The sequence below is a fragment of the Acanthochromis polyacanthus genome, chromosome 19 (genome assembly GCF_021347895.1).
Source record: "Acanthochromis polyacanthus isolate Apoly-LR-REF ecotype Palm Island chromosome 19, KAUST_Apoly_ChrSc, whole genome shotgun sequence".
NCBI lineage: Eukaryota > Metazoa > Chordata > Actinopteri > Pomacentridae > Acanthochromis > Acanthochromis polyacanthus.
The window spans coordinates 15,333,996-15,346,547 of NC_067131.1; the positions used below are offsets into that span (position 1 = coordinate 15,333,996).

General features: G+C 38.8%; 1 protein-coding gene across 2 annotated transcripts; it reads right to left on the reverse strand.

Moving 5' to 3' along the window:
- Positions 1-471: 471 nt before the first annotated feature.
- Positions 472-10,669, reverse strand: LOC110949015 (protein kinase C and casein kinase substrate in neurons protein 3-like). Of its 2 annotated transcripts, none has more exons than XM_022190828.2 (10): positions 10,402-10,669; positions 8,893-8,963; positions 8,609-8,765; positions 8,116-8,351; positions 6,322-6,477; positions 5,724-5,899; positions 5,498-5,618; positions 3,160-3,227; positions 2,962-3,041; positions 472-1,095 (listed from the first exon to the last, which is right to left on the reverse strand). In XM_022190828.2, the coding sequence occupies exons 2-10, from the start codon at positions 8,947-8,949 to the stop codon at positions 983-985; spliced, it is 1,164 nt and encodes a 387-aa protein (XP_022046520.1). In that variant the 5' UTR covers positions 8,950-8,963; positions 10,402-10,669; the 3' UTR covers positions 472-982. The 2 variants fall into 2 exon arrangements, with proteins under 2 accessions (XP_022046520.1, XP_022046521.1); XM_022190829.2 differs by lacking the exon at positions 10,402-10,669 and adding an exon at positions 10,047-10,196.
- Between the last annotated feature and the right edge of the window lie 1,883 nt (positions 10,670-12,552).

Consider the following 12,552-nt stretch of genomic DNA (forward strand, 5'->3'; position numbering starts at 1 on the left):
ATTTTTCCCACATTTTCAAACTCTAAATGTACAAAACCTTCAGGAAGAAAATACCAAAAGTTTCCCTTAAAACTAAAAAAAACAAAAAAAAAAAACCTCCAATTTGGCAAGAAAATTCTTGTAAATATTTTTAAAAAAAATCCTAAAAATCTTCCAAAAAAATCCTAAAAATCTTCCAAAAAATCCTAAAGTTATTACCGATATATCAGTAAAACTTATAATATTTTCTTTAGGAGCATTCACCAAAAAATCTGCCCAAATTTTGCTGGATTTTGGATTTTTTGTAAATGTTCTTAAAAAACATTTTTTTTAACATTTCTTTTTTCCACAAAAAATGTTTAAGAATTTCCCCAAAATGCTGAAAATATTTTCACTGTGAACATGTATTTTTTTCCACATTTTTAAACTTTAAAATGGGTCAGTTTGACCCGCAGGATGACACAAGAGTTAAAATTGTATGAACAAGATGAATTAGTGAGAAAACAATTCTACTTTTATTTTGAAAATCCATTCCCTCAATCAAAGTAACTGTTGTGTGCTCCTACATAGTTCTTATTAAGTAAACATTAACCTTGATTGCACACACTTATGTAAACCTGTGCCTGTGTAAACCACATCTTTTACTGTCAGTGTTGTCTTCATTACAGTGACCAAATGACTCGGACAGGATGACAGAAAATAAATATCTTCTTTTGTTCTCTTTAGTTTCATCCTAACATACACATTTGCATGCAAACACACTCACACATATACACATTCAGCACAGACAGTACATTCTAGTCTTTGATAAGTTAATTCTTATTGCAGATGTTAGAATATTAAGGCCTCAGATTTTTACATTTCAGAAATGCCTGGGAGCAGATTACGTCTGACATCAACTCGGAATCAGTGTGACAACATTAAACAATAACTGTTATTTTTAGAAGAATTTATAAAGTAACTTCTACTGAGAAAAAGCTTGAGGAGGTGATATGTTGGAGAGTCACTCGGCGACTTCAACATAGTTGGCCGGGTAGAAGCCCTCCTTCCCCCCACTCAGGACTCCTCGACACCAGCCTTGGTCGTCCTCCTCCTCTACCTTCAGGAACACTTCACCTGGCAACAGAAACATTAACACTCAGCTGCAGGAAGACAAAATCTCACTAAAAATGCTTTTAAATTGACATGATTTAACACATTTGCATTACCAACAACCTTGTCTCAATAATACTTTTGTGTATGATAATATGCCAATTGGTGGAGTGATTTTTAACAATCTAGTCTGTTTTTCAGGCTTCTTGCTCATCGTTTTTCTCTATAAAATCACCACTGTAGACGGTGTAGATACTGTAGCTGTGTGTAGATACAAGTACAGTATGTTACAAAAGTGCACCAACATGTAGTTTCTGCCATGACCAGGCTCCAAACAAACCAAACAATCTTCAACTTCTCTCGCTATGAAATGAGTTAGAATCCAAATAGTCACTAGTTTGGAAGATATTTTGGAAAGTGTCTTGCCTTCAGGTGGTGTATTAGCCTTAATTGACAGTGATGGTTGCGGTTTGCTAAAATTCACCCTAAACCTCATCTAGTTGCCTAGATATGGGTTTTCTGGCTCTAAAAACATTGGCTGGAAGCCAGGCAGTAAATCCAGGCTTCAAAAATTCCTTACAGAGTCCTCGCAGATGTTACAGTACGTCCCGTTTCTCTACAGTTAACATTTAAATGCTCCAGAGAATCTAACCAAACGAAAGAGGCAGCAAAAAAAGTACTCTCACGGGAAAAATATACAACCTGTTCTCATTCCCACGATGTCAAGTACTGACATTTTGTTAAAGCTGCTGGTGTCATAGTGATGCATCCAAGATATTCTATGTGCCAATTCCATCAATATTAAATCCTGAGAGATGTAAAGGAGTTTTAACAGTTTACGACAGTCTCGTAAGAAGGTTGAAGGGCCAGAGACAGTGTAAGTGACAGGATTTTCAAACAGGAGACCATTATTTTTCCTCTTAGTTTTCAATTATTTTGTGGCTATAGTCTTGTTTTCACTAATGGATTGGCTACGTTAAGAGTTCAGTTGAGGAAAAAAATCATGGTTTTGCGATAAAATGGACGATTTCACAGAATTAAACAATGTTAGGAGGAAAACATCTGGCTAGTGACTTGGACTGTTTATTTCCTACATTTAAAATTGTTATAGATGTATCGGACTACCTTGTGCATTGAAAAATGACACTATGGAGTGCCAAGTGCGTTCAAATGTGATACCAAAGCATAACAAAGCAGTATTATGTGACAAAATGGTCAGTGACACCAGACTCAAATATCTCTTCTCAAGCAGTTTGAAGATAAATTTGGGTCTTTGTAGAATGAGAGGGGTGTTAGAGGTATGGCATGGAACATTTCCACATTAAAATGTTAAAAATCACTTGACTTCACTGATCAATTTTCTTATTCCAAATGTTTTCCAACAGTGTTATAATCCAGACAAGTCCATAATTTTAATCTAATGTCATGATGTGTTTCAGAAATCCAGTTTTAAATATATCTACAAGCCATTAAATGCAAGAGAATTGGGGGGAGGAAACAGCTATTTTCAAGCTCAACACTGAACTGTTTTTCTGAAACATTTAAATTTGCAAAAGTCAAAGCTTTTTCTGACTTTTGGCCAATCTGTCAGATATTAAAGAAACTGAACGCAAGCCAGTTTTATCCTTTGGGCAGATTCCAATGTTGGAAACAAGTTGCTAAGACACAACATCAGAATCACAAATCATATGAAAAATTAGCAAATTGGTACCAACAGTTTTGTGTTTATCTGCCTGTCTGTCAGCATTTTAGAGGAATTGTTTGCACTTCCATCTTCCCAGTCAGTTTTATGTTAATACGGTGGTTTTAATAATAACTTATAAAAAAAACCCAAAGTTGCTTTAACACTCAGAACAAAATGTCGTCATCATATCACACTTTATGTGTCACCTGCTTTAAAGGACAGCTCATCACCCTCCTCTCCCACGTAGTCGTACAGAGCTCGCACCTTCACACCTCCAATCATCACACTAACAGGAGAAAAAACATGTCAAGTTCCATAAATACTTAAACTAGACTGTGTACTGCTCAGATCTGGTTTATTATTGACTTATTTGTTAATTAATGTGATATTCTGTAATAACTTACGGTCGGCTCTCCTTTCCTTTCTGCTCTCTTTTCTTTCTGTTTAGCTTTTTTACTGGTGGGACCCATTCCTGGAGGAAGAGGAAACACATCATTCAGCCAACACATAGGTGCATGAGCACACACTGTATATCATTATGTCTGCTCGGTAAAACAATGAATACCTAATTTAATTTAATTTGATTTAGTTATGCATATAATTTATGTTTTTGCATTTCTGTCAGAGAAATATATACTCAACAACAACTACAAGTCAATAAGGCAATTATTTCTGGTATTACAAGTTCTTGAAATTTTATGTGTAACTATGTAAATTAGATATTATTTATCAAATATGTACTAATTTGCATACTTTGTACTACATTTCCAGAGCAGAAATTGGATCGTTGGATATAGTCTGGTACAAAATTTCTGTTTCATTTTGGAGACATATTAAAGTGAAAGCTTTTTACAGAGAAGATTTTGGTCTCTTTTTATCACACTATAACTCAGGAAACACTATTGACATCCAGAAACCCATTCCCGCCATATTTTTAGGAATAAAATGTTCTATAAAACAGGTTATGAATGAGATAAGAACAAATCCCTCTGCGAAAACCTTCAGAATATAGATTGGAATAAACCTGTCAAGTTGGTTGTAAGAGCTACTCCAGTGGAGATTTCTGGTTTAGATGATGAGGGGGGAAAACTTAATGTTTTGAAAATGGAATTTAAGTGTAAACTGTTAGTCTTCATCATGTGAGTCAACTGCACTTCAGACGATTAATTGGCAATGTCCTCTTATGAGTTGTGAAAGTAAAACTGGCAATTAACTGAACTGGAGAAAAAAATTCAATAAACTAAAGATGTTCAGTTTAATCAACTGGTCACATAGATGTTGATTTTTTTTTTGCAAAGTAAAGAGTTATTTCTTAAAGGCATTAGAGGAGATTTAATTTCCTACGACTTTGAACGTAGCATGGGCATGCGCTCATACAACCTCTCCCTCACCCCCCTCTAACCTTCCCCCTCTTAGCATTTACGAAGAAACGCCCCCCTCCAGAAACTTGCGTAGCACTCGTGAAGTTGTCTTTTACGGCTGGGTCCCCCTGGATCTTTAGCTGTCATTATGTAAAGAAAGATGAGCAAAACAAGTCGCCAGCTAACTACGAAGTTATACCAAAGCAACACATACAGAAAACACGTAAGTCCAAGGCGTACGTAATCTACGTAACTTGGCCTGAGATGGAAGATTTTTGATTGACAGGAAAGGGAGCAAACCAAACGCCTCGGTCCGAGCGCTTTGACTGGCTGATGTTTTTCAGGTCCTGCCATGTCCACAGTTACTTTTTTAAATTTTTTTATTCTTTTAGAGACCATACATACAAGTCCATTAAAGGTCAGTATATTCATTTTATGTGAATCAGACAAATTAAACAAAAAAAAATCCTCCATAATGCCTTTAATTTAGCATTGAGAACTTACAATCATAAGTTAATTATTGAAGCCATTTTCAACCAGAGTCTGTACAAAGACAATCTATCCGGCTGCTCTCAGCTCTGGTGTCAATCAGTGTAGTGGCTGAAATCATTTCCAACCTTTGTTGTTGTTAAAGCTGTTTTGATTATTCTGAAAAGGAACACCTTCATTTACGTTGTATTAAAGATACACAGCCATTTCTTACCACATCTGTTTTCTCAGACTACACAATAGACCCTGTTGCCCCTTTTTGACCAAGCTGGTTCCACTCTGGTTCCTCTATAATAATGCAATCTGCAAAGTCTACTTTTGCAACTTCATTCGTTCATTCAACTCATCAAATTATGAGAACTCATGTTTTTAAATTCTAAAGTGGTGGAAAATAATAAAAATGTTATATTATAGATAAGATTAGATATTAGAGTTACATTAGTAAACAAGCAAACATAAGTTGATTTAGCTAAATTCCTTGCAATGTTTTGGAGTGTATGTGTTGAAAAATTCCATATGTTAATGAGAAACCACTACTTATGGGTAAAAACAAACACATCACTGCAAAAACTCTTACTTACATAAAGAAAGGTTATGTTTCAATTTGCAAATTAGGTGTTGTTCAATGAAATGTGCAGCAGTTTGCATAAATGTCTAATAGACATTTATGTGTTTCAGTGTCATAAAATAAACACCTAAATTGTGTATTTTGGATGTTTTTTTTATCACTAAAAGAAGGAAGAAGACATAGTATGCAAGCAAACTATTAAAAAAATATATGTAAATCAACCAACACATGAAAAAGTAATATTTTTGTTTGTTGTATCTTGTCATATCTTTGTCATTAGAGTTTGATATTTTCTGCATGTAGTTGTGCAAACTTTGTACATACCTCGATCTTTGGCCAGTCGGTGGGCATGCCTGGGCCATGATTGTTCTTCCACCATTTGAGATCATCTTGCTCATCGATGGACATTAGGGTGTTGTGGAGTTCACTGTAAACTGCCTTCACACTGACACAAGGACACACGATGTGGATACACAACACTTACACTGTCTTAACCCGGTAATTTATACACTAAATATGGTCACAAGCAAACACTGAGATGGCTGCTCACCTCTCGTTGTTGGTGATGTCCAGGTGTCTGTGAATGGAGAGGAAGGCTTGCTTCAGGAAGCTGATCCTCTTCCTCTCCTCCTCCTGCGACTGGTCGAAAATGGCCTCCATCTCCTCCATGTAGCGAGGCGTGTAGGACGACACATCCTCCAGAACTTTCTCATATCGCTCTCTGGCCTGCAGGCAGCTCAGGACAAAGCATTTTCTGATGAGAAGTTGTGTACGCGCCACAGGAAGAAGCTCTGCTGTGTTTCTTTAATGGAGGATTTGATCTGTATAAATCATCTGCTGCTCTCTGCTGTTCCCATGCTGGACTCCATAAACACCGAGCAGAGCAACAATAACACATCTCCATACAAGGGAGCTGCTTGGAACAGAAACTTAAGGCTGATGCTTGTGTTTAGAGTCGACAGATTCTTAACTGAATAAGTATCAGCACATGCAGCAAGTCGACAAAACTTTCTTGGAATGCGACACGTTTAACTGTCACATGTGTCGAATCAGGAGGGAGGAAGTTCTGCGATGAATGCATCCCTTCTTCAGCGTGCATGACTGGCTCAGAGTGAAGTGCTGCAGTGTGTTTTCAAGTCCCTCCTCACCTTTTCCTTCTCCTCTGTGGCGTTTTCTCTGGCTTCTGTGAACTTCTGCTTTTTCTCCGGAGTCATCTCGGAGTTTTCATTTGCTTGCTTCTCTTTGTCAAGGGCTGCTTGCTCCTTCTGACAGGACTTGTGGTACGAAACTCGGATCTTCTCCAGCTGTTGAAGGCACATTTGTGTATACATGTTAACGGATAACTTTGCATTTGGGGAAATATGCTTGCCTGCTGTGATTTAGATGGAAAAAAGCTGGAAAGAGTAGAACAGAGCTTGTCTTACTCTTTCAAAAAGTACAAAAAAATCAGCATACCAGAACATCTTTATCTCATTATTTATCACGTTATATCATGTTCATTAAAAAAAGGAAAAAATCTCAGTTAATATTACAGTTCCTGGAATCTTAATTGTCCAAGAAATAGTCCGTCACATAACCTCCCATAACACCACAACAGGCTTCATTTTACATAGGACTGCACTTTATCTTACATTGCTACCATATTTTCTGTCTTTTTTGCAGCCAAGAATGCAACTTTCTTTAATCAGAACTTTCCAGCACAAGTTGTGCATAAAAAGAAGTCACTGTGCACGACAGCTCTTGTTACCCATGCAAGCAACTTAATATAAGAATAGGCACAAAATTATACAACATAGCACATGACTGAGAAAAAAAGTGGAGAATGAAACTTGACCAAAAACAGTAATGCTCTCATAGCCCTGTTACATCACTCATGCATCACTTGACTGCATTTTGCCAGACGGCGTTTTGTTTTTACTTTCTCCCTCAAAGATAAAATGTTGGTCAACTTAAATTGCTTTAATTAATTTCTAACATTTGCTTTTTAGTACTATATTTCATCTATCAAATATATGAATTCTCTCTCATTTTTGTACTTTTAATAGATAGAGAAAATATGTAGTTTAAGATACTAGTTTGACATATATTCACTTATTCAATCTCTTCCTGAAAGTTAAGATGAGAAGATTAATATACACACGTGGACAAAATTGTTGGTACCCCTCAGTTAAAGAAGGAAAAACCCACAATTCTCACTGAAATCACTTGAAACTCACAAAAGTAACAATAAATAAAAATTTATTGAAAATTGCTTTCTGTTGTCCATGTTCAGTGTGGTACACACCTTTTCACCAAACAGCAGGGTGACTACTTGTCTCCCTTTAAATAGGCAGACTGACTGATTATGAGTTTGGAAACACCTGTGATGTCAATTAAATGACACACCTGAGTTAATCATGTCACTCTGGTCAAATAGTTTTCAATCTTTTATAGAGGTACCATCATTTTTGTCCAGCCCTATTTCATTAGTTTGTTTTTTTAAATAATTATGTTAATCAACAATTCAAAAGTGATGGCTGATTTTGATTATTTAATTTTCAATAAATTTTTATTTATTGTTACTTTTGTGAGTTTCAAGTGATTTCAGTGAGAATTGTGGGTTTTTCCTTCTTTAACTGAGGGGTACCAACAATTTTGTCCACGTGTGTAATTCCGATGTCTCTGTACGCTTCAGACAACTGGCAAAAAGCTCCTGTTAAACTACACCAAAAGGAATCCAGAAACATGGTGTAACGTGTTAATCTTCTGGACAGATCCCAGCTGTTTCCTTGTTTCTTTCTGCTCTGTGTTTGTGTTCAGCTCAACTAAGTGGCTGCTGAAAAGAAAATTGGTCCCACAAATCACTGGTACTTAAGTTTTAAAATGTATGTTGCAGGTTTCATCAAATTCCATTCGCTAATGAAGACACACAAGCATAAATGTTAATGACATATGTGCTGCACCTTTGCCAGCTTTTTGGACCAGGGTTTCTGCGCACGTGAGAAACTCGTGTTGTTGTCGTGGCTCTCCCTGAAGCCGCAAAAGATTTTCTTCGGAAACGTCTCCTTCTGCCAGGTCTTTACCCGTTCTCCCTCCTCTGCGATGAGCGACTGGGAGATGGAGGAGTGGAGGGCGGACAGGCGCTCCGTGGAGGTGAAGAAACACTGCCACGCCTTCATGAGGGAGCCATAAAGTGGCCCTGGGGAAGCAAGGGGGTGAAAAAAAAAGAGAGGCTGAGGAATGAAATAACACAGAGCGCAGAGGTGAGTCATGGAACCAATAGGGAAATAATGACCCCAGTTTGTGCATGAGAAAAATTCAAACAGGTGCTCTCGTTTATTAAGAATTTAAGATGTAATTTTAACTTAATGTGAGCTGAGGTGCTGAAAAAGGCTAAGGACTACATCTGTTTTTAGGCCAACATGGCTCCCCCATCATGCAGCTTCTCATACTCACTAGAATCCACTATGGACTTCCACTTGCTGCTCCACTGGCTGAGCTGCTGGGCGTACTGTTTTTCCACTTTTGCCCTCTCGATGAGGCAGGCCACTATGTCGTTACATGCCTGGAAGGACTGATCAGTTCGGTGCACTGTACGCACATAATTCCCTGGCTGAGAGGAGAGGAGGAAAGACGGTGATGAGAGAAACGAATAGCCGCCTTTCACAGACACACACACACACAGCTGGATTAACTGAGGTGGCAGTTGTCTTAGATGTGATCACAAATATAATCCTCACCATCCAGAAGCTCTGTTTCCTGGCATCCTCAGGCGGCTCTTTGGGAAGGCTCGCCATTGTTGGGAATGCGTCTGTCACCGAAAGCAAAAGACATGTGTTACACCAGAAAGCTGCGAGACTGGTTTTAAAATGAATGACAAGAAAGGAAAGACGGTTTTCATTGGCAGACAGTTGACTTTCATTATCATGCAACGGGCTAGACGTCTGCAGATACAACAGACCTAGTAAACAAACTAATGCGTGACTGACATGTCCGACAGAAAATAACTTGTACGCTTATTGCCACCACAACTTTTCCTGATGAGGTGCTCTTTACACTATACAATACTCAGACAGCCCAGGCCCCTCTGTTTGAGTAGGGGGAGTGTCGTTCCAGTGGCAGACTGGAATTCACAGGGGTGGGATCTGCCAGCAGGAATAGAACAGCTGCTCCAGCATTCTTCCTGTTGCCTTCCCAAAATAAACAGCAGAGAAAGGTCATCTTTCCCTTTGCTCTGCCTCATACAAGGCCTATTAGAACCAACTGTCTCCCACTCTGACTCCTCCTGCCATTCAATCCACAGATCACAACCACAAGAGTGCAACGGGGGCAGATTTCTGATCTGGTCGCGAATGTGAGATTTCACTGTAATAAACTGTCCACATTGCAGACATTATTTGCACAGTATCAAGACACATGAGGCAGAGACACTGGAGGGAAATTGAACAACAGGGTAGATGCACGCACAAACATGCAAAAGACAGTCGCATTCTGCTCTATTTCTGTTTGAGCAACATGCTATTATTACTCAGCTGACTAATATGAAAGTGACTAACCACACCTCATCACAAGACTGAGCATGACCGAGAGTCAGGCTCATCTAGGAGCTTCTTTCCCTCTATTAGCTGGTCTTGTCATGTTTTTTCACCCTTTCTGCAAATGGAAAGATGATGGAAAGTCCCCATAGAGAAACTTTTAGACGAGTCCATGCAGTGGAAACAAAGAGAAGCGAGCAAGTCTGAAACAGGACAGCAGCTTCATTTGATCACACAGACACATTCATATCAAAGTATTTTAATTCTTCAAAAAAAAAAACTCAAGCCAAAATAAAAAGCAAAAAAAAAAAAAAAAAGTGGTAGCAGAGCAGTCATGCCTGGGAGCGACCAGCACTTACATTTCTCTCTGAATCACCAGTGATTACTCAAGTGACCACTTGTTACTGTAGTTCAAGGGCTGCTGAGGATTTCTCTCCATGCCCTTCTCCCCCTCTCCCAGAGCGCCTCTCTTCTTCTAACACATGCTTCTCTCCCTCTCTCTCTCTCTCTCTCTCCCTGACCCAATTTTCCCTTGGCATTTAAAGTTATACACACACATACGTTGTTGATCTAAAAGTGGGCGTGAGACACTGTGACAATTCAAGCCAGCAGCAAGGGAAAAAAAAGAAGTTAAACAAATCAGAGCATTTGCATGGCAATCACTCCAACGCTAATTGGCTCCAGGGCAAACAAAGTAGGAGGAAGAAAACTTACCTTTCTTGCTCTCCTCCCCCGTCAGCTGTGGTTCAAGCTCGCTGTCATACCAGGATGGACCCTTCTTCCTCTTTTCTCTCCCTGTCCTTCACTTTAACCCCATCCTCTGCTGCGTTAACTCACTGGCTTCCTCCCTATCAGCTCCCTGTGACTATCACCCTCTCACTTTGTCTCCACTCTGTTATTAGGAAAACAGCTGGAGGAATCCCCCTCCTTCCCTTAGCCTGCCTGCCTGCTTGCCTGCCCGTCCCTCCCGCCCTCTGTCTCTCTCAATATGGTGCTAATGAGATGCTGAAGCTTCATTTCGACTGTTCACTGGTCACAGAATCGTGTCAGTGTGGCACACAGTCATGTGAGCTTATTAGTGAGAGTGTGCGACAGCAGGGGGGGAGTGTCCTGTGAACTGCCACATTAGCCCCCTGCTCCTCTCTGACCTGCCATCCTCTCAGCTCAGGCCTAGAGAGAGTACAGCATGTTGTTCACCCACACACTGTTTGCTTACTCTGCTCTGTGCTCTTCTGGATGCAGGCCAGAAGTTAAAGAAGAACACCGGTGCCATCCAAAGTTACCGTCTATTTACTGCTGTCTGCTCTCACCGAGGCTCTGTGGGTGCAACAGAAACAGGTTGTGAGCACAAAACTGACATTTCACCTTTTGAAGTCATATGGAGAAATTTTTCCCAGTTGTGTTTTTACTCAACCAGCAGTTACACACTGTTAAAAAAAAATACTGGAAAACAACTCTCAGCAAAAGTGCCAGAAAAATATATTAAAAAAACAAGGGAGTACTGAAGAGTACAATAACTGTGGGAAAAATATTTGTAAAGGAATATTTTTTGAGCTGTTTCAAATATATTTATGCAGTATTTTATGGTATTCGAATGTAAAAGAATGAAATATGCATTTAAAAAAATACTGAGGTATTATGTGCAGTTTTCACCAATGTGATCAACATGAAAGTTAATACTTTTTTCTGGGATTTTGCTCGGTATTATCTGCAATTTAACAAAACAGTGAAGATCTGTGAAATAATAACAGTAAGTTTTAAAATTAACGTACCATTTTTCAATCTTTATTACTGTTATAAAATAGTGGTAACTACTGTTAACAACTACTGTTGATATTTTTAGAGTATTTAAATGCAGTAAAACTGTGTGATTTTATGGTCAAACACCGCAAAAGAATAATTGACCAATTATTAAAATACAGATTTTTGATGTGTACATTGTTTACTGTTAGACTAACATGCAAATTAATCATTTTTTCTGAGAAAAAAAGTGACTTAAAATAAAAGCTTTTATTTTGGGGGGTGCAGAGCAACGTTATGGTTGATTTGGAATCATATTTACTGTATCTGAGTTTATGTAAGTCCAATATGCACCTTTTTTTTTAGCTCTATTTTGGTCACTACCATCTTTTGAGAACAGCATGCATCTCTTTAGCTGCTACCTACAGTGGCAGCAGGGCTTTTCCTGCATAGAGGAAGTTTTGTAAAATAGCAAGTTGATATTCAGCTTGTTTAGTCAGTGGGGATTTCATTCAAGTGAAATAGACAATTTCTCATCAAATAGAAAATTACTTATCAAATAATCATTAATAAATGGAAAATACACAGATTTCTGTCAAACAAGGCGACACAGACCCACTGTCTAGGAGGACAGATCACACTACGCTGGTTCCTTTAAGGCCTGTGGAGTCAGGAATTGTAATAAGTTTTCTTTCTGCAGTAAACTGGGTAAAAATCCTGCGTTTACAAAGGTCAGTTTTGACTCATTTGCTGTCAGCTTGTTAGTGGTATAATGTTGTTCAGAATCCTGAATCTTTATTCTCTTCGTGTCAAGGATCCTAGAGGATGATCAGTCAAAGTCTGTAATGAGATCTCCAGGGCGTTTTGTATTTGTCTTATTTAATGACTCCCTCTTCCCTCCCTTTTATTCTGTTTATCCGGGGTTGGATGACAGCAAACTGAGCAGGGCATCCTAAACATCCTTCTCCCAAGTAATGTCTTCCAGTTCGTCCTGGGGGATCCAGAGGAATTGCAACGTTCCCAGGCCAGATGAGATATATAATCCCTCCATCGAGTTTTGATACCTCTGGGTTCTCCTCCCGGTTGTCCAGAAAACCTCCACATTGGCACCCAGCAGGCGTCCTG

Bases quoted from the DNA above. Each gene is read 5' to 3' on its own strand.
- LOC110949015 (XM_022190828.2), bottom strand. From the start codon at position 8,949: ATGGCGAGCCTTCCCAAAGAGCCGCCTGAGGATGCCAGGAAACAGAGC. The intron at 8,766-8,892 runs GTGAGGATTATA...CTCTCCTCTCAG, and splicing joins GGAAACAGAGCTTCTGGATG to CCAGGGAATTATGTGCGTAC. The intron at 8,352-8,608 runs GTGAGTATGAGA...TTGCTTCCCCAG, and splicing joins GAAGTCCATAGTGGATTCTA to GGCCACTTTATGGCTCCCTC.